This window comes from Triturus cristatus, chromosome 3_2, assembly GCF_964204655.1.
Source record: "Triturus cristatus chromosome 3_2, aTriCri1.1, whole genome shotgun sequence".
NCBI classification, from domain to species: domain Eukaryota; kingdom Metazoa; phylum Chordata; class Amphibia; order Caudata; family Salamandridae; genus Triturus; species Triturus cristatus.
This window is the reverse complement of record NC_140584.1, coordinates 1,193,399,043-1,193,423,486: the sequence shown is the minus strand read 5'-3', so window position 1 is coordinate 1,193,423,486 and position 24,444 is coordinate 1,193,399,043. Positions and strand designations below refer to the sequence as shown.

The 24,444-nt window shown below is 46.4% G+C and overlaps 1 protein-coding gene across 3 annotated transcripts in view; it reads left to right on the top strand.

Moving 5' to 3' along the window:
• The window catches only part of SPEG (striated muscle enriched protein kinase), a 1,671,639-nt gene that overhangs the window by 1,061,661 nt on the left and 585,534 nt on the right, over positions 1-24,444 (top strand). For all 3 annotated transcript variants that reach the window (XM_085650107.1, XM_085650106.1, XM_085650108.1), the window contains one exon: positions 11,079-11,279. In XM_085650107.1, coding sequence (XP_085506233.1) covers positions 11,079-11,279 — 201 coding nt within the window. The remainder of the gene's footprint in view (positions 1-11,078; positions 11,280-24,444) is intronic.

The following is a 24,444-nucleotide window of genomic DNA, read 5'->3' as shown; positions in this document are numbered from 1 at the left end:
AGAAAGAGCTACACATGGATCTGTGCTTCTTAGTTTTGGAGAGTTCTATCAATCACTCAATCAAAGCCATTTATAGAGCGCTCAGCTACCTCCATTGAGGCGTCCTGGTGCGAGACTGAAGAAAAGACCAACCAGCTAATCTACGCCTGACTGAAGAGCCAAGTTGTTAAGTCCTTCCTGAATCCCTGTTCTATCTCAGCCAAGCGTAGGTGGGTGGCAGAGAGTTACAGAGCTTAGCCATCCTTACCGGGAAAGACCTGCCACCTCGTTGAGCTTTGGTATATCTTGGAATGCAAAGAAGTCACAGATGGTTAGATCTCCGGGCTCGCTCCTGATGGTACACCCTTAGCCTATATCTGAGATAATGTGGCCCTATGCCCCTTAAGGCTCTGAAGGCCAATGTCAGGGCTTTAAACTCTATCCCCTTAGCCACAGGGAGCCAATAGATCTGCCTCAAATGGGGGGAGATATGATGGCGAAGAGAGATCCAACAAATGATCCTAGCTGCCGCATTCTGAATTATTTGCAGTCTGAGAATCAGATGAGCTGGCAGCCCCAGGTATAAGCTATTGGCATAATCCAAGTGCGAGGTCAATAAAGCTTGGACAATGATCTTGCGCCTCTCCTCTGAGAAGAAACGCATTAGCTTCCTGATAGATCTTAACTTCACAAAACAGGATGAGGAAATCTGCTGAATTTGAGCCGGAAAGGAGAGCTCAATATCGAACCTGATTCCAGGTTTCTAGCTGACACTACCAGAGCTGGTGGTGGTTTCAGCTCCTAAGGCCGCCAGAGACTGGATAAAGGAGGCGTCGCCTGACTAAAAAAAAGAACCTCAGTCTTGTCTGCATTTAATTTAGAATATTTCTGTTCATCCACTTAGAAAAATCTTTCAAGCACTCTGAAGTTATTGATGGCTGCTACAGTGTTCTCTAAAAGAAAACACTAGTTGAGTATCATCCACATAAAAAACATGGGGATAAATATAGATTAAAAAGCAAAGGACTCTCAGCCGAACCCTACGGTTTGGATGAAGATGAAAAAGGGCGAAAGAAGAGCCGTAGAAATCGGTCTTCTAAGAAAGACTACAGCCAGGATAGCACCATACCCTGAAAGCTGAGATGACTTAATCTCTTCAGTTGGGTCGGATGAGCTACCATATCAAACTATGCCGACAGATCTAGCAGTGTTACCACAGCGGACGAGCTGTTGGCCTACCTCTCTCTGACTGTTTTGGATATTTCAAGTAGTGCTGTCTCCATGCTATAACCAGCTTGGAAGCCGGATTGTGTATCATGCAGCAAGCCCTTGGCTTCTACAAAGGTGGCTAACTGTTGTTGAACGATCTTCTCAAGGATTTTCGCGGGTGCTGATAGCCTAAAATTGCTAAGCACTCCCAGATCAGCATTGGGCTTTTTAAGCAGTGACAGCAGGAACACCTGTTTCCATACTGCCGGGAAAATGCTGGATTTCAAAGAGGTATTCCAAATTTGATTCTGTATTGGATTTACACAGGAAGCCACAATTTTAAGAAATTGAGTTGGGAAAGGATCCCCCCGCGAGCCTGACTTACACTTCAAAAGTTCCTCAAGTGAGTCCTTTTCAGATATTGGAAAACATTCAGAAAAAGTGGCAAGAGGGTTGTTGGGAGATGGTTGCTGGTTGTCGTCAAGTTCAGCTTCTGGCGGGAACGAGGATTAAAGTTTTTGAATTATTTCCTCAAAGAAATTCGAAAGGCTCATGCAGAGAGCAGGAGAAGAATGAAAGGCACATTCCATTGCCTCCTGAGTTGCAAAAGATTTGACAGTATTAAAGATTTCTTTAGAGGAGTTCTCTGAATTCTCAATACGCCTCCCAAAATATTCTCTCATCTTAAGCCGCATTAGTTAGCGCAATTGTTTCAGAGCATCTTTATAGGCGCTTTTAGCTGAGGGATTGTATGGCCTTCCCTAGCTGTACTCCAGCCTCTCACAGAGGCTTTTCTCTGCTCTAAGTTCCACAGAGAACCAGGGGGCTGATGGCTTAGATCTATTAGCTGTGACAGTTTTTAAAGGGGCAATCGTAGCCAATGCATTAGTGATCCATAGGTTGAATTGGGTAGAATCACTGACGGAGTTGCCCGTCAGAGATGGCAAGACTGCTTGAATAGCAGGCCCAAAGGCCTCCTTCGTGACTTTCCCACAGTTCCTCCTATTTGCCAAAGTTTTGAGATTCATTGGTTGTTTGCCCTCAAGACTAAAACTGAACAGGACAAGAAAGTGATCCATCGATAGCAAGCTTATGGGGGCCTCTGTTCTCATACTATGGATATTTGAAAAGACTATGTCCGGCGTATGGCCTGCGCTATGAGTTGACGAGGCAACTAACTAAGTTAGGTTGAGGACATCTAAGGTCAGAATTGGATGGGAAACCTGAGGGCAGTTTGGGACATCGGCTTGCATGTTAAAATCTCCCAGAACCATGAAATTGGCGTAATGTAATGTCAGCTGGGAAATGGCGTCGCATAGTTCTGGCGTACAACTTTTAGGGCAGTCCAGTGGCCTATACAGCAGCATGCCAGCGAAAGGAAATGAGGATATGAGCTTGATACAAAAGAGCATGCCCTTAATATTACAAATTTGGCCCAGCCTAGAAGTAGAAACCTCTCACGTGTCCCTCAGGACAATGACAAAGCCGCCGCCCCCCTGTAATTGATGAGATAGACAGGCTCTGACATTTGCTTTTTCATTAGAGGTCTCCAAAGACGGTGCACCTTTCCCTTCAGCCCCGGTGATCGCTCTAAGATTTAAGCCAAGGCCTTACATCGGTATTTATAACTCCCTGCCACAGGGCAAGTGTCACTATTCAAGGCCAGAAGTGCTTCTTTGGGCCACTGTTCCTGTTCATTTGAAGTTTGGGCAGCAAAGCTGGTGGTGAAAGCAATCCATAGGCAGACGGGCACAGACAGGCTTGCCTTTGGCACACTGAAGTGTCATGGGTCTCTTTAAATAGAAACTTGGGAGCAGGTCTCAGCCACTGGACTGCTAACCCAAATCAAGATGGCGCCTGGAAATGGCCCCGCCGAACGGAGTAAAAATTGTACTTCGCTTGGTGTCTGCACAACTTTAAAGAGATTAAAATGCCCCATAAAGTGCACTCTGCAACAATCAGTTAGTGTGATTTGGACAGGGAAAAAACAAGCCCACTACAGTGCACCCTGCAACACGCAGAAGTGCTGTTAGGAAGAGGTGTGGCGCAGTGGCCAGGGCGGCTGACGCCGGAACACGGGGCTCATAGTTTGATCCCCGGCGGCAGGTTAGCCCAGCACCATGTGACTCTGGGCAATAGATCTCTAAATGTTCCCGACGGTCCCCAGCGCCTTGAGACCCTTCGGCGTGATTAGTTTGTGCTTTATAAATACCAGATCTGAAAGAAACACGTTAGTTAGATTCCTCACCTTAGAATATCCCCAGGCGTCAGACTGGATCCGGAAACTTTTTCGTCAGCAATACCCCTTGCGCGTTGCTAGGCGTCGTCTGCGGCTCCGCGTCCGTCGTCGGCGTCGTGCGCCGGAGTGACGTCGTCGGAGTACTTAGACGCCGCCCTCGCGCGCTGACGTCAGTTCTTCTTTTTTCCGCGCCAGTAAGCGCAGATCCGGGAGAGCTACCCCTTTAGTCAATTTTTGACTAACTTTTTGATCCTTTTTGATCCTGTCTCGACTCCGGTGCCGGTAGGATGCCTGGTTTCAAAGCCTGTACGGACTGTAGCCGCTTGATGTCGGTTACGGACCATCACCGCCGGTGCCTTTACTGCTTGGGCCTCGATCACGATGCGGAGTCGTGCTCGGACTGCAAGGCCCTGACCTCGAAGGCTAGACGGGAGCGGTCCCGTAAGCTTCTCGAGATTCGCCACTCGGCTCTGCGCGCCTCTCGATCCCGGTCCAGGAGGAGGTCCAAGGATCGGTCGCGGAGCCGCAGCCGACGTCACCATCGGTCGTCGGGATCCAAGTCTTCGGGTAAGTCGAAGCATTCCAAGAAGTCCAAGAGGCGACACCGTTCTTCGGACTCCCCTCGCCGGTCGCGCGACTCGGCCAAGGGTCAGGGTGGTTCCACCCCCGCGGCTCCGGCGGAGCCGCAGGCGCCGCGCACGTCCCCATACCCTCCGGTCCCTGGGACTGACGCGACGCCAGCGGAAGTCAGTGCCTTCCTCTCGGCCATGAGGAATCTGGCTCCGCCGTCGGCGCCCGCTGGTGCGCCTTCGGGCCCCTCGGACCCGACTGGGCTGCCTTGCCTGCCGGTGGCTCCGGCCCCGGCGCCGTTGACGGTTCCGGCCTCGACGCCGCAAGCGCCCGTGGGACCCGTTCTCGAGTCCCCGCCGACGCCGGTCGACCTCGTCACGCCTCCTCCGCCGGCGTCGACACCGGTACCACCCCCGACGCCGACGTCGACTCCGTTCGATGTCGAGCCCCGGTTCAGTCCCACTCCGGGCCTGGCGCCGGTACGGCGTCGATGGACGCCGCGATCGGCGCCGCTAGAGACACATTATGTCTACCGCCCGGCTCCGTTACTTTCTCCTCTACACCAGGAGTCGGATGATGGGGACAACTGGGAGGGATCCGAGGATCCTATGGCCGTTCAGGCTCAACTGTCCCAGGACTGGGCAGATGAACTGGGGGAGGCCAGTGGCCTGGATACCTCTCCAGACACTGGATTTGTCTCTCCTCCGACTGTGGCTTCGGAGGAGGGCGCTGCTTTCTCTGTGGTGCTGCGCAAGGCGGCTGCAGCCCTTGGGCTCGAGCTGCCTGCCGTGGCTGTGAGGACTAACGTCCTTACTGAGGTGCTTCAGTCTGCAGCAAGCTCCACTGAGCCTCTGCTGCAATTCAATGAGGCCCTCATTGACGTTCTGCAGGGCACCTGGTCCAAGCCCTCCACAGTTCCTCCTGTGGACAGGAACGTCACCAGGCGCCACCGCCCTGCTCCGGGCGACCCCAGTTTTCTGTCCCAACACCCTACCCCTGAGAGCCTGGTTATCCAGGCCTCCACCTCCCAATCCTCTTTCCCGACCGCCCCGCCGGACCGGAATTCCAAGAGACTAGAACAGTTTGGCAAGAAGCTGTTCTCCTCCCTTAGTTTGGGCCTGCGGTCTTTGAACACCGCTTGTCTCTTGGACCGTTATTCCCACTCTCTGTGGGATGCGGTGGAGGACGCGCTGCCCCTGTGTCCGGAGGAGGTCCGGACACGACTTACCCAGGCTCTGGCCGATGGGAGGGATGCCGCGCGACATGCTATACGATGTGGGCTTGACACCACGGACTCGCTGGGTAGGGCCATTTCTACCACAGTGGCGCTTAGACGCACGCCTGGCTGCGGTCCACGTCATTTTCGGGCGATGTCCAGAGCACTCTCATGGACATGCCCTTTGATGGCACTCGCCTTTTTGGCGAGAAAGCGGACAGTGCGCTGAATCGCTTTAAGGACTCCCGGGCTACGGCCAAGTCCTTGGGCCTCTCGGCCCCGCGGTCGCAAACTTCCGCCTTTCGCCCCTTTCATGGCCAAGGAAGGGGTGCCTCCTCACGTGCCCTAGCCACCAGCCGCAGAACCAACCTGCGCGCGGTCGCGGACGTGGTTTCCGCCGGGGCGGTTCTGGAGGACGACGAGGTCAGCCCACATCCACCCCGGCAGCATCCGCCTCAAAGCCTTCCTAGTCCGAGCTTTCAGGCCCATTCCACGCCAGTGGGCGGCAGAGTTCGCCATCACCTGCTCCACTGGCGGTCCATCACATCGGACAGGTGGGTGCTGCAAATCGTCCGAAGGGGCTACTCCCTCCCCTTCGAGACGATCCCTCCAGCCATGCCACCGCAGCACCACCGTATCTCGGGGGATCATTTGAATCTTCTCCACGAGGAAGTTTCGGCCCTCTTGGCCAAGGGGGCCGTCGAGCGCGTTCCGAGCCCAGAAGTAGGTCGTGGTTGTTATTCCCACTACTTTCTGGTTCCCAAGAAGGGCAAAGGGGGCCTACGCCCTATCTTGGACCTCCGGAACGTCAATACCTTCCTCCGGAAGGAAAGGTTCAAGATGTTAACTTTGGCTTAGGTTCTAGCTGCCCTAGACCCCGGAGACTGGATGGTAGCGTTGGACTTGCAGGACGCTTATTTCCACATCCCTGTCCTGCCGGCCCACCGGCGTTACCTGCGGTTCACGGTGGGCCCAGAGCACTTTCAGTTTACCGTGCTCCCCTTCGGCCTCACCAGTGCCCCTCGGGTGTTCACGAAAGTGATGGCGGTGGTCGCAGCTCATCTGCGCAGATCAGGGGTTCCAGTCTTCCCCTATCTCGACGACTGGTTGTTGAAGGCGGTCTCGCCCCAGACAGTCGTCTCCCACCTCCAGACTACGGCGGATCTCCTGCATTTGCTGGGATTTTCCATCAACGTGCCGAAGTCACACCTGAGCCCCTCTCAAAAGTTCCTCTTCATCGGAGCGGTTCTCGATTCGGCGCAGTTCCGGGTCCATCCACCGGAACAGCGGGTCCGGGATATACAGGCCCTGATTCCCATCTTTCGGCCTCTATCCTGGGTCTCGGTCAGGCTAGTGTTGCGGCTTCTGGGGCTGATGGCCTCCTGCATCCTACTAGTGCATCACGCCAGGCGGCGCATGCGGGCTCTGCAGTGGGACCTGAAGTTTCAGTGGGCCCAGCATCACGGCAACCTGTCCGACCATGTCTTGATCTCGGAGGGCACTGCACAGCAGTTGCAGTGGTGGCTCACGGACCGCGATTGGGTCAAGGGCAAGTGCCTCTCCCTTCCCCATCCGGAGCATGTCGTGGTGACGGATGCGTCCCTCCTGGGATGGGGTGGCCATATGGGAGAGGCGGAGATCAGAGGCCTCTGGTCTCCGGCGGAGTCTCGTCTCCACATCAACCTGTTGGAGTTGAGAGCGATCCGACTTGCACTGAAAGCCTTCCTTCCCTCTGTCAGGGGAAGTGTCGTGCAGGTGTTCACGGACAACACCACCGCCATGTGGTATTGCAACAAACAGGGCGGGGTGGGGTCGTGGACCCTTTGTCAGGAGGCTCTGTGCCTCTGGACATGGCTGGAACACCAGGGCGTCACCCTGGTGGTTCAACATCTGGCGGGCTCTCTGAACGCCAGAGCAGACGAACTCAGCCGCCGGTGCATGATGGATCACGAATGGCGTCTGAACTCCGAAGTGGCGCAAGGTCTCTTTCAGCAGTGGGGAGAGCCTTGGTTAGATCTATTCGCCACCGAAGAGAACGCGCAATGTCAGCAGTTCTGCGCGTTGGAATTTCCAAGGCGGCACTCGCTCGGCGACGCTTTTCGTCACGAGTGGAGTTGCGGTCTGTTGTACGCCTTTCCGCCTATACCACTTCTGCCCAGAGTGCTGAAGAAGATCAAGCGCGACCGGGCCCAAGTCATCTTGGTGGCTCCGGACTGGGCACGAAGGTACTGGTATCCCGAGCTACTCAGTATGTTGACCGATCCTCCGATACGTCTGCCCCTTCGGGAGGATCTTCTGTCGCAGCAGCAGGGGATGGTCCTCCACCCGAACCTGTCCAGCCTCCACCTCCATGCGTGGAGATTGAGCGGCGGCAGTTGATGCCATTTGACTTGCCTCCTGAAGTCTGTGATATCATTCTGGCAGCCAGGCGTCCCTCCACAAAGACGGTATACGCCTGCCGGTGGAACAAATTTGTGGCATGGTGCACAGCAAAGGCTGTGGATCCCCTTTCCGCCCCTCTTTCTGAGGTTCTCCTCTTTCTTCTTTCTTTGGCCCGGCAGGGCTCTGCCTTGGGCACCTTGAAAGGTTATCTTGCTGCCATCTCTGCCTTCTTAAGGCTTCCTGATCAGCCTTCTCTTTTCAAGTCCCCTGTAGTTACACGCTTTCTAAAAGGCATTACTCACACGTTCCCTCCTGTCCCTTTTGTAATGCCTCAGTGGGACTTGAATCTTGTCTTGACATTCCTGATGTGCGCTCCCTTCGAGCCTCTTCACAATTGTCCTCTTCGTCTTCTGACTCTTAAGACTGCTTTTCTGGTAGCCATCACCTCGGCTAGACGGGTGAGTGAGCTCCAGGCTTTATCTTCAAAGCCTCCTTTTCTGTCTGTTCATCCGGACAAGGTTGTCCTTCGGCCTCGTCCCTCCTTTCTTCCGAAAGTGGTGACTCCATTTCATCTTGGGCAGTCTGTCACCTTGCCCACCTTCTTTCCGCCTCCGCATCCTTCCAAAGAGGAAGAGAGGCTCCACCGTCTGGACCCAAAACGTGCGCTCTCCTTTTATCTGGACCGCACAAAGCAGATCCGGGTGGACGACCAACTTTTCGTTGGATACGTGGGTGCTAAGAAGGGGAAAGCGGTGCACAAACGGACCATCTCTCGGTGGGTCGTTTTGTGTATCAAAATTTGTTACTCCTTGGCGAAAAAGGACCCTCCTGTTGGGCTGCGCGCCCACTCCACTCGGGCCACAGCGGCTACTACTGCTTTGGGACGGGGTGTCCCTTTGCAGGACATCTGTCAGGCGGCGACGTGGGCTTCGCTACACACGTTTGCCAGGCATTATTGCCTTGACAGCCAAGTCCGGAGGGATGGCTTCTTTGGCCGTTCTGTCCTCCAGGACTTTCTGGTGTGATCTTGGTTCGCAGACCCACCTCCGGGGATGGTATTGCTTGGGTATCTATTCTAAGGTGAGGAATCTAACTAACGTGTTTCTTTCAGATGAACAAGTTACTTACCTTCGGTAACGATGTATCTGTAAGAAACATTAGTTAGTTAGATTCCTCACCGACCCACCCATCCTCCCCGTTCTGCGAACTGACATCTAGGGTTAAGGTTATCCTTTTCAGGCCCCTAGATTTTATTTTTGGCACCAGTGTCGGTCTTTGCATGGCTCTGCGTTCCTGGCGCGGAAAGCTATGTACAAGAACTGACGTCAGCGCGCGAGGGCGGCGTCCAAGTACTCCGACGACGTCATTCCGGCACACGACGCCGACGACGGACGCGGAGCCGCAGACGACGCCTAGCGACGCGCAAGGGGTATGGCTGATGAAAAATCTTCCGGATCCAGTCTGACGCCTGGGGATATTCTAAGGTGAGGAATCTAACTAACTAATGTTTCTTACAGATACATCGTTACCGAAGGTAAGTAACTTGTTCGTTATTACCATTTGAAGACAAACACTAGCTTTCTGCGCCCTTAAGCACACTATAGGGCCCATTAGGATGGTGGGCGGACTTTAGTTCCCCCGCCACCCTAGCGGTGCTGGGACCAGCGGCCAGTGGTGCGGCGGTCCCGCACCTGCAATTAGGATACCACTGCCACAGTGGTGGTGGCATCCTCCATTCCCAGCATTGTGGCGGGCGGTGCTCACAGCACCGCCCGCCACAATGCTGGGAATGAATTGTGTGCATTGTCATGGAGAAGGTGACAGGCACCGCAAAGCGCCTGCCACCATGTCCATGACAATGTAGGGGGGTACCATAGGTACCCCCCATGTGCACCCCCCACCACCTCCATACCCTGGGGGCCCGCAAAGGACCACCAAAGTCAATATCCGCTTGCCGATGCTGCCATGGAAAAGCAGCTTCCCTCTGCCTTCCTAATATGGATGGCAGTGTCTAACAGACACCGCCACCATAGCAGGCCCCTTTTCCGCCCGGTCACCTGTGTGACTGGCGTAAAACCGGCGGGCGGTCTTTCCATTCGCCTGGGTCCCCCCGCCATACTAATATGGCAGGGGGGAAATGGGTGGCGGGCAGGGAAGGATGTAGGGTAGATTGCCACTGCCATGCGTGCGGTGGCGATCCGCCCTACATCCTAATAGACCCCTATGTCTTCCCCATGTAATTTAATTACCAGTATGGATACGAATAAATCCATATATATTCTGAATCACTCAATGATAGAAGAGGGCCTCCTCTGGGGGCATGACTTCCCTTGAGGAATGGGGTGTGGAGGAGGCATCCCAGTCTGACTAATAAAGTATGGAGAGAGGAGTCATTTAGGAAGCAGTGTCTGGGTAAAACAAATTGCACCACATCTATAGACTAAATCCTGCTAGTGGAAAGTGCAGCTTCAAGCATTGCATAGTGTGCTTGTGTAACTGCAGAGTCAATAATTCTGGAATATATGTTGGAACCTGAGAAGATCTGTATCCTGCACAGAGTTAGTGTTCACTGTGGAAGGTGGATATCTGGAAGGGGCAAAATGACCAGTGTAAGGGGCCCATCCAGGGCTGCATGGGCCTATTTTCAGAAGCCTCTAAAAGAGAGGATGCCTTTAGGGTGGTGCTCTGGAAAAACAGCACCTCAACTGCAGAATCATTGGAGGAGAAGGAATTCCTAATCTAGATTACCCCATTCACTTCTGGACAGTGGTAGTGCTGGTTACAGATGTCTCATGCCACATGTGGTATTTGTTAATTAATGTTTGGGTATATCTTAAGATAGTACATGTGTTTGCTAAGGAATGTTTGGTTTTGTCTCCTCAGAGTGGCAGTATTTATCAATGAATGTATGAATATGTGTCTGAACAGTGATGCTGTTTATTATTGTGTAAGCATGTGCAAGGACAGTGAACATATTTGTGAATGCATGTTTGTTAAAGTGTCAGCTTGATGATGCTAATCCTTATTTTGGAACATTTGAGGGTGTAGCTGAATACTGAAGGTGTTTTTTGAGAACTGTTTGTTTTTGCCTCGGGATGTTTGTGTGTGTTCATGAATGTGTATGTCTATCTCTGAACTGTGGTGGTGTTTGTTGATTAATATTCTGCTATGTCTTGTGACACTGATTGTATTTAGCAATAAAAAGTTTGCTACAGTATTAGGTTTGTTCAGTGCTTGATTATGTCAACGAATATGATGGTGTTTGTTGAGGAAGATGTGGATGTGGAGGTGTTGTTTCTTGCAAAATGTTTGTGTCCCATGACAGTGGTAACATTTCTTGTTGAATGTTTTGGGATTTCTCAGGATATTGGCCGTCTGTCTGATAGATTAGTAGGAGTTATTCAATAAGTATTAAAGTCTTAGGTTAGTTACGGCATCTTTCACTCACAAAATTGTTTGTTGAAAATTATGTTTGCTTCCTAGGGGAGCATTTTCGTACATACGTAAGGTGACTGAAAAAAGCAGCAAGTTGGATTATGCTGGCAAGTTCATATCATTCCGCGCCAAGACCAAATCTTCGGCCCGCCGTGAGATGACCATTTTTTCCGAAATCGACCATGAGCGTATCGTATACTTCCATGATGCCTTTGAGAAAAAAAGTGCTATCATTATCATCATGGAGCTGTATCCTTAAAAAGATGGCAAAAGGGATGCATGGGGAGGCAAAGGAGTGTGGGAATGTGATGGACAGGAAACGGAGGTAGGTGATAACAGACCATGGGAAAAGATAATGAGATGGATGGATAAAGAAGACAGATCATGTAATAGACAGGTCTGGAAGACTTGTAAAGCGGACCCTGTGAAACAGGTCATGAGATGAACATGCCAGGAAGCCAGGTTATGAGTTGAAGAGGCTAAGAAGACTATTCATTTAATGAACAGGCAAAGGATACACTGTATAAAATGTCGTATATGAGATAGGCTGGCAAAAAAGACAAGACATGTCATAAACAAATATGAAAGAGCATTTAGCTGGCTGGCTAGGGGAATTGGTCATGAGGCTTACAGTCAAAAGACACAGTTCATGAGCTTGGACAGACATACATGAGATGTGGGTCTACAGGACAAGTGATGCAATGGACAGATAGATTTTGTAATGGATATGTGAAGGCAAGCTGTAGCTCCATGCATTGGAGACAGTTCAGGGGATGGTGAACACAGGAGTCATATCACTAGATGGGGCAAAGAATACAAGACATGAGGTAGTCAGGTATTCAAATAAACATACCAGGCAAGATGGAAAAGCAAAGGAGACAGGCTATGAGATGGGGAATACGAGTCAGAATGTGAGGAAGAAAACACAAAGACAGGTTAGGAGTTTGACATGCAATGTGACACATCATTAGATGGGGCATCCCAGGTCATGGGACTAACTCCCAGGTGCTGAGGTCATGTAATGAACAGAAAATGTGAGTGAGTTGGATAGCAGGTCATGCAAGAGGGTATATGAGACATTATCATGAGATGGACAGCCTTGGGGTCTTTCTGCCACCATCCTGACGTTACTCCGTCTACCAAATTTAGACATGACTGCCGGCCCAGCGGTTATATCTGTACATTAATGGAACCACCATTACTGTGGTTCCTTTCAGTGTACCAAAGGTTTGGTGGATGGCCATCAGCTTTGACTGCCATTCAGTAAATATTTTACCTTTTTTTAAATCACATATAGGCTCCCAAAGCCAGAGTTTGTTTCTGAAAAAAAAAATGAAAACCCCCCACTCCCTGGGAGTTTGCTTCCAGGGTGTAGCAGTCATTTTTGTTATCTTTCCTGTCTCTCACTGTTTGGTGAGGTACAAGAAAAAAAGCAATTACACTGTCTACCCTTAATAGGGCGTGCATTGTAATGCTATTGCTCCAATTGCCCATACACAGTTGGACTATGGGAGGAAGTATTCCTTCGAAAAAGCAAATGGGGGCTCCATCGATGGAAAGTTTTAGGTCCGCCAGTCTCTAAATAAGGCACTGACTGAGGGCTTGGCGGGCTGGGTACTATATCACGTTTGTGATGGAGAACCCTGTCCGTCATCTCTAAATTGGGCCTTAAGCCTTAGGACAAGAAATGATCTGGCAGCAGGTCATTAGTTGCTGCATATGGCACAGGTCATGAGAGGGGCATACCAGGGAAGTCTGTCATGAAATGAACAAACCAGGAGCATAGGACACAAGAATGGTAGGCAAAATAAATTGGTAATGAGATGAAGGCAAAGAAATGAAGTCATGGGTTGGGTAGGCAAAGATAAAAGCTTGAGATTGGGCATAGGAGACAAGCCCTGTGATAGGCAAGGAACACAAACCATGTGATAAGCAGGTATACAGGAAGGGTCATGTAATGTTAGAGGACAACTCAAGAAATAGGGCATATTATAAAAAACAACAGAAGAAATTACCCAGGTTAAGGAAGGTCATGGGCTTAACAGGCAATGCAGATAGGTTGGGTGGTGAGGAATAGGTGACAAGTCATGAGAGGGCAGACTAGAGGGGCACGTCATAAGTTGGCCAGGGAAAGGAGATAGTTCATGAGATGATGGCATAGGAGGCACACCAAGGAGGAGGCAGGCCAAGTGCATGTCACAAGATAGGCAATAGTGACAGGTCATGAGACAGACTAGCAATTGAGGCAAATTAAGAGACGGTTACTGACTGAAAGTGGGTAGGCAACTTGAGTGACATGTTGAAGAGATGGATACCTCTATTAAGAGTCAATATAAGGATAAAGATGAAGAGTTAGCTGGTGAGAAGCAATATGGGTGACCTTTGTACTAGTGGAAAGACGGGAGATTGAGAATTGACGTCAGGATAGTTATAAGTAATACAAGAAGAAATAATTGTGTATGCCGGAGAGCCATATACAGGAGAAGACTAGCTGGAAGTAGGCACAGTACACTTATCTAGACCAGCCTTGTGTGCTGTAGCTGTAGGAAAGGCTCCATGCACTGTACCAAACTAGCCTGAAGAAATGTATTGGGTAGTAAATGGATTCCACAATCTATAGCATTGTGTTTATTCCCAGAAGTACCTTAGGTCCAATCCACTTTTAGGTCTCGCCTAGCGTTGCAGCGCGACTGCGCTGCCATTGCTGTACGAGGCATGCAGTATATACTGTAGTGTGGAAGCTCCGCCCACTCTCTGCCCATTGGCTTTTGTCTTAAATGATGCCTTCCGATTGGTTTGAGGCTTGTTAGTCACTCCTCATTCATCATTTGTATCCTTCCATGGCTATTGGCCCCTTTACTCCTGACACTATTTTCTTTTAGGTCTCGCCTAGCGTTGCAGGGCGAATGCGCTGCCATCGCTTTGCGAGACATGCAGTATATACTGGAGTGTGGAAGCTTTGTGGAAGCTCCGCCCACTCTCTGCCTATTGGCTTTTGTCTTAAATGCTGCCTTCCGATTGGTTTGAGGCTTGTTAGTCACTCCTCATTCATCATTTGTATCCTTCCACGGCTATTGGCCCTTTTACTCCTAACAACATTCTCTTCCCTGTCTCCCCACCCCACCGCCCCCTCCCACAGTCTGTGACTTCTCACCCTCCCCCCCATTACTCCCGTTCGTGTTTTCTTGGCTGCGGGCACTTCCTTTTTCATCTTTAATATTTCCACCTTGAACTATGCGAGTTCAAGATGCGTGCTTTACTAGATTTTAATGTTACTCTAAATATAATAAGACTCTAGGCAATATTCGGGGTACGCATGGCAACTGACGCCTCTTAGTTCACAAATGGCATTGTTGTCGGGCGGGAGGAGCGGCAGGTTTTTAACTCATGCGTAAAACGAGCACTTTTAATAACTTCCTCTAAATTCAGTGCTATAATCTTGTGTACTGAGGTGACGCGCTAAAGAAATGCACTTTTTTAAATTCTGAAGAGACTTTATCGCACATTTACATCATGTTTACTGTATGATTAACATGCCGATCATTTTCAAGGCTCGCCCACTGGCTCGCATACGCTTGGCTCGTCTCCGGCTAGCTCTACCTGTTAATTAATATATTGGCTTGTGCACCTCTAACAAAGAGAGATGAATGGATACATGACAGTGAGCCCGGTAGATGGTAGAGAAATATACTGGTGCAGACAAACTGACAAAGTCAGTCTCTATTGCCTCATGTCAGAATCATCACTTTCAATAACCTGGAAATCTGGCGGAAACTCCCGCATGCCCCAACCTTATCCCCCTCACCTATTCTTACCAGAAGCGGCAGATTCTGAACTGTGCCCTACTGGTGCAGAGGAGCACGGCAGAGTCTGTAGAACCGCTGGGATCCCTAGCCTCTAAGCGCGGGCACCTAAACCTTCTGGGTGCCTTCACAATCAGGATAAATTAATACATTTTATTCTGTGCTTTAGTCGCCCCTTTGTGAGCACTGTCTCTTAGATGAAGCTCTGTGTTAATAAAGACATTCAGAGAGGTGGTTGTGTACAAACAAACCACAGCAACAATACCGTACGTTTTGAACGTGTAGTTAAATACCTGCTCATCGAGTACCTCATTGGCTGATCATTCCATGACACTACCAAAATTACATTTGGACACATTTGCTCAACTGTAAAACACTCCCTTCTATGGGTCATTTAACAACTCGAGGCTTTGGGGCTAGGTAACCTACTTTGGATGCTAGGTAAAAGTGTAAATACAAAAATTAATGCAATGAAACTAAGCAACCAGTACTGTCTAAAACACTGTTAAAACAGACACGCATTCTGGCATTTTGTTTAGTTAATGTCGATTTTCTCATAGATGCGCGTAAAATACTCTTAATATCTTAATGTAATCTGCACACTTTTAACTAATCGCACTGGGCAACCTTTGACAACTAGGCAATGAATACATTTTCATGTACCCCCGAAGCCACCCCGCCCCCTAGGCAAACTTCATTGCCTCCCATTATTTGGGGGATAACCAAGATGCAGGAGAGTGAGTCAAATAGACTAGAAAATGAAAGAGAAGCCAGGATTCGGATTCACATGCTCCGATCCCGATCGCGTTGGTTAGTCTGTAAGCACCACTTTTATTAATGAGTTTCGCATTAGTAAAGCACCACAGTGTGCATGTGTGGCGACACTTCACCCATGAGGTACGTGCCAAGCAATTGTTGACAGAATCCACACTTTGGGTCTTTTTCAATATATTTATTACAAAGTGCAGGACTTTTCCAAGGGATTTTGCACACTCCATACATTCACTCCAAAACTAAAACCTGTAGGTAAAAAACATTGCCATGTACAATGTCAATAGCTATAACTCACAAATTGCATTGCAAATGCTTGTTACAAAGTGCCTGCACTGTGTCACATGTGCACTCATTTTTAGTACTTTTCAGTTTATGAGGCTCTTTCCACAGCAGATGCAGAGCAGTACTTATATCTAAGATTGGCAATGCACAAACAATATAAGAGGCTCTTCAAGTATGTGCACTGCATAATCAAATTCTCCTCCAAAATCAGTACAAAGATGTATCGAACACATCTCTTCTTACCGTGAGCTGAGCCAGAACCAACTCTGGGAAATTCACTACCCCCATCATCTTCTCCAACAATGCCGCCCACATGTTCAAGAACACCCTGACCTAAATGAGAAGAAGAGATTTGATCTGCACTTCCACATCTGGTATATTTATTACTCGGGCAAGACCTTTTCTGACCTTCTTAACACATCAAGTATACTGAAAGGTCCGAGAGGAATGAGGCTTGTGACCCAGAACCCATTTCTCAGAGATGATTACACACTCAGGGCCAGATGTACGACCCTGTTTTGCAGCTGCAAACAGGAGATCCTCCCGTTTGCGGCCGCAAAAAAGGGTAATAGCATGTACAAATGCTATTTTGCGAGTCACTGACTCGCAAAATACCATTTGCGACTCTCGCTATTAGGAAGGGGCGTCCCTTCCTAACAGCGAGTCAACATGCTATGTACTAACGTTTTGCAGTTTACCACCTACTTCAAGTAGGTGGTAAACCACTCTCAAAGGTGAAGTGGTCAACAAGGGACCCCTTTCCCTTTGTGAGTATGTGCGAAATAATTTTTTAAGAGCAGGTAGTGGTCCCAGAGACCACTGCCTGCCCTTAAAAGATTGAAACTAAAAGGTTACATTTTTCATTTTTTAAATGCATCCTGTATTCCTTTAAGGAAAAAAGGCTGCATTAAAAAAAACTGCTTTATTAAAAAAGCAGTCACAGACCTGGTGATCTGCTGACCCCAGCAGGCCTCCATCCCTGTGATTGCTAGCCATTCCTAAAGGGGTCGCAAATTGCGCCTGCCTCATTAATATAAATGAGGCATGCAACCCCATTAGGAATCGCAAACAGTGTCTGAGACCCTGTTGTGCATTTCAATTAGCGAGTTGCAAATTGTGAGTCGCAAATGCGATGCAATTTGTGACTCGCTAATTGGGGAGTTGTTCAGTTGGCCCTAAATGTATATGAGATGGAAACTATAATGATTCAAGCAGTGCACATTCACCTTGATCTTTTCAGTGTCATCTCATGTGGCAAGAAAACAAAACTCATGGAAAAGAAAGCCAAACTAGCTCATTTAAGGGATTCATTGCTATCAAAGCTCTTCCCTCAATCTGACACACAGTCATCCAAACCTCGTTATCAGGTCTCACCTGTGTGAGCATCAATCTTATGGTTAAAGCTGGTGCTAAACTGAACATTGAAAAATAAAGCATGCTTAGCTGGCCCTTTCAAGAGAACTTCTTGCTGATTGGGTCAGAGTTACTGGAAATTGCCAACGCCTTGTAGGGCACATGAAACATAATAGGGCAACCCAATCTTCCCTCAGGAGGTGGGTGAATAATATATAAAACACTAGACTCCTGAAGGAATTATTTACCAAAGAGTAGTTATTAACTTTTTTGGTTTGTCATCAAGGATCCAACCTAAGATAATATCAATAAATTTGAATTACATGGAGTTTCACTTTGGGGCTCCTATATAAAAGTCCACAATGTTGGAGTGTGAACAACTTCGTAGAGATATATTATATATATATATATTCTTACCCCCAAAGAACAATCTATAAATTGGATTGTCTAGAAAGAAATGCCGAGCACCATTTTATCTTAAATGATGTAAAATGTATTTGAACATTGTATAAGTGTATGCATTGAGGCATAAAGGTACTTAGTATTTCTTCTATGTTCAGTACTTGCTGTTACACTGTCACTTTAAAAAGGAGGTTACACAACGCAATGTTGTCATGTGATCAAGGCATGTGATCTGCCGAAACGGGTCATGGCGACTGATGGTGTGTTGAAATAAATATAATTGCACCAAACCTGGGTCTACGCTCATTTGTTTTGGAGAAGACAGTAAAGTGATATATATACACAAAAAAGAAGCAGAGAACTCTGGGTAGTTCCCAAGTTTAGGTGGAAGGAAGCTCCTGTATAAAGCACCCTTAACACCAGCGACACTCTATATATATATATATATATGTGATCAAGACTGCCGTGGGGCAGTCGAAACGCTTCAGGCTGAGCACTCGCGAATCATTTTGCACTATGCACTTTAATCTGCGCACCAAATAAAGAAAATATAATTTCCACGCTGTGGTCCGTACCTGCTTTTGGGTTCTATCGGGAACTGTATCAGGATACTTGGTTATCATATATATATATATATATATATATATATATATATATATACACCCAGTATGGGACATTCTGGTAAATAATATGAGAACTTTGTACACAAGAGGCATTAAAATCACTCAGTCTTAGGGTACAGTCTCAAAGATTAGAGTACAGTAAATGATGATACATATAGTTCTGCATTGTAGGATCCTTACTGATAGTCATAAACATGGAGTATTCCCTTGCATTTGCGGGGATCCCGGAATCCTTTTTCTTAAAATATTAAAAGTCAGTTTTAGTTCGAGGTAACCACCTCAGTATCCATAGAGTTGGAGTTACCTCCATTTAAGAATGAAACAGGCCTGCTTTTTACTGAAATTTTCTGGATCATAAAAGGCATCTAATCAATGTAATGTGACAACATTGCAGCATCTGACAAGAAGCACCCATGGGTTTCATTGTAAAAAACACCTATTGAGCACATACAGAGGAAGAAAACTAAAGTGAAAAAATAGGCTGTCAGGTCAAGAGTTCAAGGAGTGCAAGGAAAAAACACTGTTACTTTAAGGAACCGGCAGCATCCCTTTCCATCTTGTACTGTGCTGGCAGTTTGCCTCACAGCTTTATTTCTTTTTTCTCGCTCATGCTGAGAGGATCTATGAACACACTCTGGGTTTTCTTACCCAGTTTTTTCCTAACTTTTGACACAAAAAAGTTATTTATTTTTTTGCTTCATTCAATATCTCTTAGGCTATTCTACATTTTTCACCAGTTTTCCATAAAAAGCGGGGAATATTTTCTCAAAATGCCATCACTTTTTGCCCTTCATGTGAACAAAAAAAGGCTTCATCAGATCAACATTCTGTGTGTGTTGTCTGTTTTCTTGCCTCTCACCTTGTTAAAGAGGGTGAATTTTGTCAGAAAATGTCCAAGAGCCCTCTAAAAAACAGTGAATGCATTTGCCTGAGAGGGAAAGCAAAAATCCGCATCAGGATATAGAGAAGAAAAAACACAGAAAGGACAGAGAAGGGGCTCCCTCTTCTGAATCAAGAACCTTTGTCACTATAGACCCCCATATAGGAAAATCTAGAGAGGGGAAACAAAAAAACAGCGCCACCATCACTCTAGACAATCTCACAGCCCTCAAGAGCACTGGTCAATGTCGAGGCAGGCGTAGGCACTGACTTGCTCACCGTCAAGGAGAATAACGACAGCACCGCCGACAACGACACCTTGTGTACTGTTAAGTTTACCTTCGATGCTTCTTGGAAATGGATTCGGCATCGAACGTAAACACCACAACCATCAACGGCAAGATTGCCGACTGCGAATACTCGACACCGACGCATAATCAGTCGATGTTGGGCAGATCATCTTCATTGATGTCGATGCCCAGATCCTCATCTAGACACTCAACATTATGGAGGTCGATGTGGATTCAGTCAGAATTTTTTTTTTTTTTTAGTTTCTATTACCCCTCAACCAGAAGATGAAAACCAGACTGGACCAACTTTATTAGTCCCACAGGAGCATCCTTTTTCAATAATACTATACTGCTCTAAACTTTCCTCCTACACCTATTATTCTAATAAGTCCTGTAGTTCAATCCTTGGAACCAGAGTCAAGACCAAGAACAACAGTTTCACCACACACTGAAAGGCCTACGCTGTCTTCTACTCTAAGATAATCAACCCCAAAAAGATACAAAGCTTCATTACAAGATCCTATCTACATTCCTCAAGATCCCAAACCAGACTCGGTAATAGTTTCTGCCATTACAAAGAAAAATCCTTCTGCTCCAGAGACTTCAGTCCCACCTGAAAAGGATGCAGTAGGAAGTAAAATATACAACTCTGCAGCTGTCACTTTTTAGAACTCTAGTTCCTCTGCCCTGTTAGTGAGGTATGATTGACCGCTATTTTAATCTCTTGCTGCTTTTGCAGATTATCTTTTTAAAGACATGAGACAAGATTTTATGGAGATTATACAAGAGGGACAGACTGTCTCAAATCATTCTAGCAGCGCATCCATAGGTGAAGCAGATCTGGCCATTACACAATTGTGAAATGGTGTACATCTTCGCAGGTTGCCTTGGCTTAGAATGACTTCCCTGAAACTGGATGCTCAGTTGAAATTTATGAGCCTTTTCTTCATTGGACCAGTTATAAAGCCCATTTTCAGTTCACAGTTTTTCCATTCGGTCTGCAGTACGCAGCCAGAAAATTCTCCAAATGTATAGTGGTGGTTGCAGCTCACCTCTGGAGAAAGAAGATTTATATTCACCCTTATCTAGACAAATGGCTGATAAATTCACACTCTTATCGTCAAGAACAGTTGGATTTAATGGATTTCAACATAGCAACCAATCTCTTGACAAGGCTGGGGTTCCATATCAATCACAAGAAGCCGATCTCTTCACCTCGCCAACTTCTTGATGACCTAGGAGCCACTTTGTATACTATTAAAGGAGAAGTGTATCCTTCAGAGTATAGAGTGTACACCATTTTTCAGAAATGTCACCTACTGCTTCAAATGTCGTGTCCAATAGCTCGACAAATCTCATCTCTACTAGATTCAGTGGCATCTTGCATTTATCTAGTTTCAAATGCGCATTTCCAAATGAGATCCTTAGCAGCAGTGCCTCCAAGACCAATGATCTCAAAGGGAGGACAACTGGGAAAAAAAACTTTATCTCACCATTCAAGCCGAACAATCTCGGATGTGATGGTGCAAGAGACATAATTTGAAGGGAATTCGTTTTTTCCAGGATCTTCCAAAATAGACAATTGTTACAGATGCTTTCCTGACAGGATGGGGAGCTCAGTTACAACCTCTCACAGTACAAGGTCATTGACTGCAAAAAAGCAATTGTACCACATAAATGTTCTGGAACTGAAGGTTCCATCAAGCCTTGAAGGCTTTTGCACCATCTCTAATGATCAGGCAGGATACTTATTCAAAAAGACAATACCACAATGATGCACTATCTAAGCAAGCAAGGGGGTACCAGATAAAGGATTCTGTCTCTAGAAGCTCAAACAATCTGGCATTGGCTACTGGCAAGGATCTATCGATGATTCCAGCAATTCAATTACAAGGCTTCCAAAATTGTCAAGTAGATACTTCATAGACAGCCACAAATGGAAATTAAACAATGAAGTTTTATTAAGTATTTTCTAACACTGGGGGTTTCCATACATAGACTTATTCACCACAAGGCAAAACCTAAAATGCCCAAACTTTGCATTGAGAATGTGGGAGCCAAACATATTGGGCAATGCTCTTTTGATTGATTGGTTGAAAAGGTTTCTCAATGCCTTTCCTACGATCCCATTAATCCCAACAGTGCTTATCAAGCTCAAAGCATTGGATACCTTTATGATTCTAATAGCACCAGAGTGGCCCAGAAAATGGTTGTTTCCAGAGCTACTTCACCTCTACATCAGACTCCACAAGAGGTTGCTGTGCAAACACAACCCCCTGTCAAGGATGCAAGAGAAGATTTTTCACCCCAAAGTACTCTCCTTGAATTTGGGGGCATGGCTCCTAAAATCACTTAATATGGCGGCTGAAATCTTCCTCCAGACTGTATGGCAATTCTCAAGGAAACTAAATGTCTGAACACAAGAGCATCTTACGCTTTTAAGTAGAAAAAATTTGTCATCTGGTGTCTCTAAAACAACAAAGCTCCAATTAAATGCCAAGAAGATGTCATTTTACTTTGTCTGCTTCGTTTGGCATGATCAAAATTACAATTCAACTCGATCAAAGTACATTTAGCTTCCATAAAAGTATACAGAAAAGAACTAAATCACAGATCCTTCTATTCTATACCAGTTGTTAAAGACTCTTGGAAGGATTAAAAAAGACGTTCCTCTTATTGGACAGCTGCTCCTTCTTGGGAGTTAAATCTTGTTTTATCTAAATTAATGGCTCTTAGCCTTAAGCCATTCATAAGACCTCAATGCAGTATCTCACCTTGAATGTAGCCTTTTTAGTAGCTAATACATCATCAAGAAGAGTTAGCGATTTGCAGGCTCGATTTTCTGTCGAACCATTTAAAAAAAAAAATCACAGTAATAGAGTAGTATTAAGAACACATCCTTTTTTTGCCAAAAATGGTGTCAGATTTCCACGTTAATTAAACAATAACCCTTCGGTATTTTTCAATAACCTTTCTTCACCAGCAGAAAGGACCCTTAACTGTTTAGATGTTCGGAGAGTTCTTAAGTTCTATTTAGATAAAACTAAAGATATCCACAAAACAAATCAGTTGTTCATAAATTATGGACCTTTAAGAACTAGCATGGCTTCATGTAAACAAATTATAGCTAGATGGATAGCTTTCTGCATTACCTTTTGCTATCAATTAGCTAACAAACCTCTACCAGATAAACCTAGAGTCCAGTCTACACATACTAAAGCTACATATGTTGCTCGGATTAAAAATGTCCCAATTACAGAAATTTTAAAGAAGCTACGTAGAAATCTGTTCATACTTTAGTTAAACATTCCTCTTTAGATAAAGATTCAAGAGCTGATTCTTTGTTAGGCCAAGCAACTTTAAAACATATTTTTAAGTAGGGTAATTCTTAGGTGCCTGTTTAATCTTTGCCTTAATTGTTTTTATTGTTTATAGCTTTGCATTGACACCCGTGAGTTAGGGATATGCTTGCTACTCTATGCTTTGTTTATGACCATCAGTGAGGAGCATACGATGCAGAAGGAAAAGTTACTTACTTGTACTCCTAGTTCTGCATTGTAGGTATCCTCACTAAAGTCAGAAACAACCCTCCCTTTTCAAATGACCTACTTGTTATATTAACATGATATCTAATCAATATTTAGGGACTCTCAGAGAAACTAATTCTAGGTGTTAGAGATCCAGAGGTACGAATGCTGTCCAAGGTTATCGGGGTAATATTCCAATTAAAGAAGATCAGTAGTCAGTGTATTAAAAAACCAAAACAGATTCTCGATCGTCTGTATACATGGAGGCCGGGCAATTGACCACATTCTAAAATTTTCATTAGTCTGCATGTTAAATCACCAAGGCTTTGCAGCACATAAGTTGACTGTCTGTTAATGTGGAGGTCGTTTTTCGTGATCCAGCACAGGATGCTATTATATGCTTCTCCAAATTGATTATCCATGTAATTCAGATTTAGTGATACATTCTTAGATTGAATCCTTTATGATCCATCAAAAAACCCAACAATTATTTTATAAATAATTCCTTCAGGGGTCTTGTGTTTTATATATTGTTTTGTTCATGAGCAGTGTGTAATGCTTGAATGCAAGCTATTATCACTCCCTACTAAAGAGGACTTTGGCCAAGACACAGGACCCAGCAAACTTCAGGCCCATCTCAAACCTTCCCTTTATTAATAAAATCTTGGAGGAAGAAGCTGTTCATCAACTGCAAGAGTTCATCGAAGCATGTACCGTATTCCACTACAGACAATCAGGGTGTGGCCGAGGGAGAGGAACTGAGAATGAGATTAATGATAATAAGGAAGACCTGATCTCTTCCATGGGCAAGCATAAGTCTTGATCCTTCTCGACCGATGGACAGCATACGATGCAATGAACCTCACAGTGCTGCTGTAGTCACTAGAAAACATGTTCATCATCACCAGTTCAGCCCTTGATTGCTTGCAAATTACAATGGCTCCTCCTTATTTTTTTATTATAGGCAGAATATGTCCAACTCTACATCCAGCTGGTCAGCCTTGATGCATGAAACAACATTGTTAGATGCCTAAAACTATCTAATTGGGAATGACTCACAGCTTTCTTTGTCTCAATGACATGAAGATCAACATTCTGTCTTCTGTTCTTCTAGACAATCAGTTTGGGGGTCGCCAAGTCCTGCTCAGCCAATAAAGAGCCAGGAGCATGGAAGCTGAAAAAAGGATTCATATTTCACCTGTCCTCAAATAACTTCATTGCCTTTCAGTACTGCAAATATTAATACTTGTTTGCAGTCTTTGGATAGCAGGAGGGTTGTGGCTGGTACAGGTTTTTTTACCCACGTACACAGACTGTCCAGCAGAATTGCTCAAGCAAAATCAATTACAAGAAAAACAGACGGGGTCGATCAAGAACTGGTGACCATCTTTGGATAGCAGGATGCATAGATTTGTGGGGGATTCTCAGTCTGGCTGTATTCTAGATAAGATAAACTCTACCTATTGAAAAATGATTTTCCA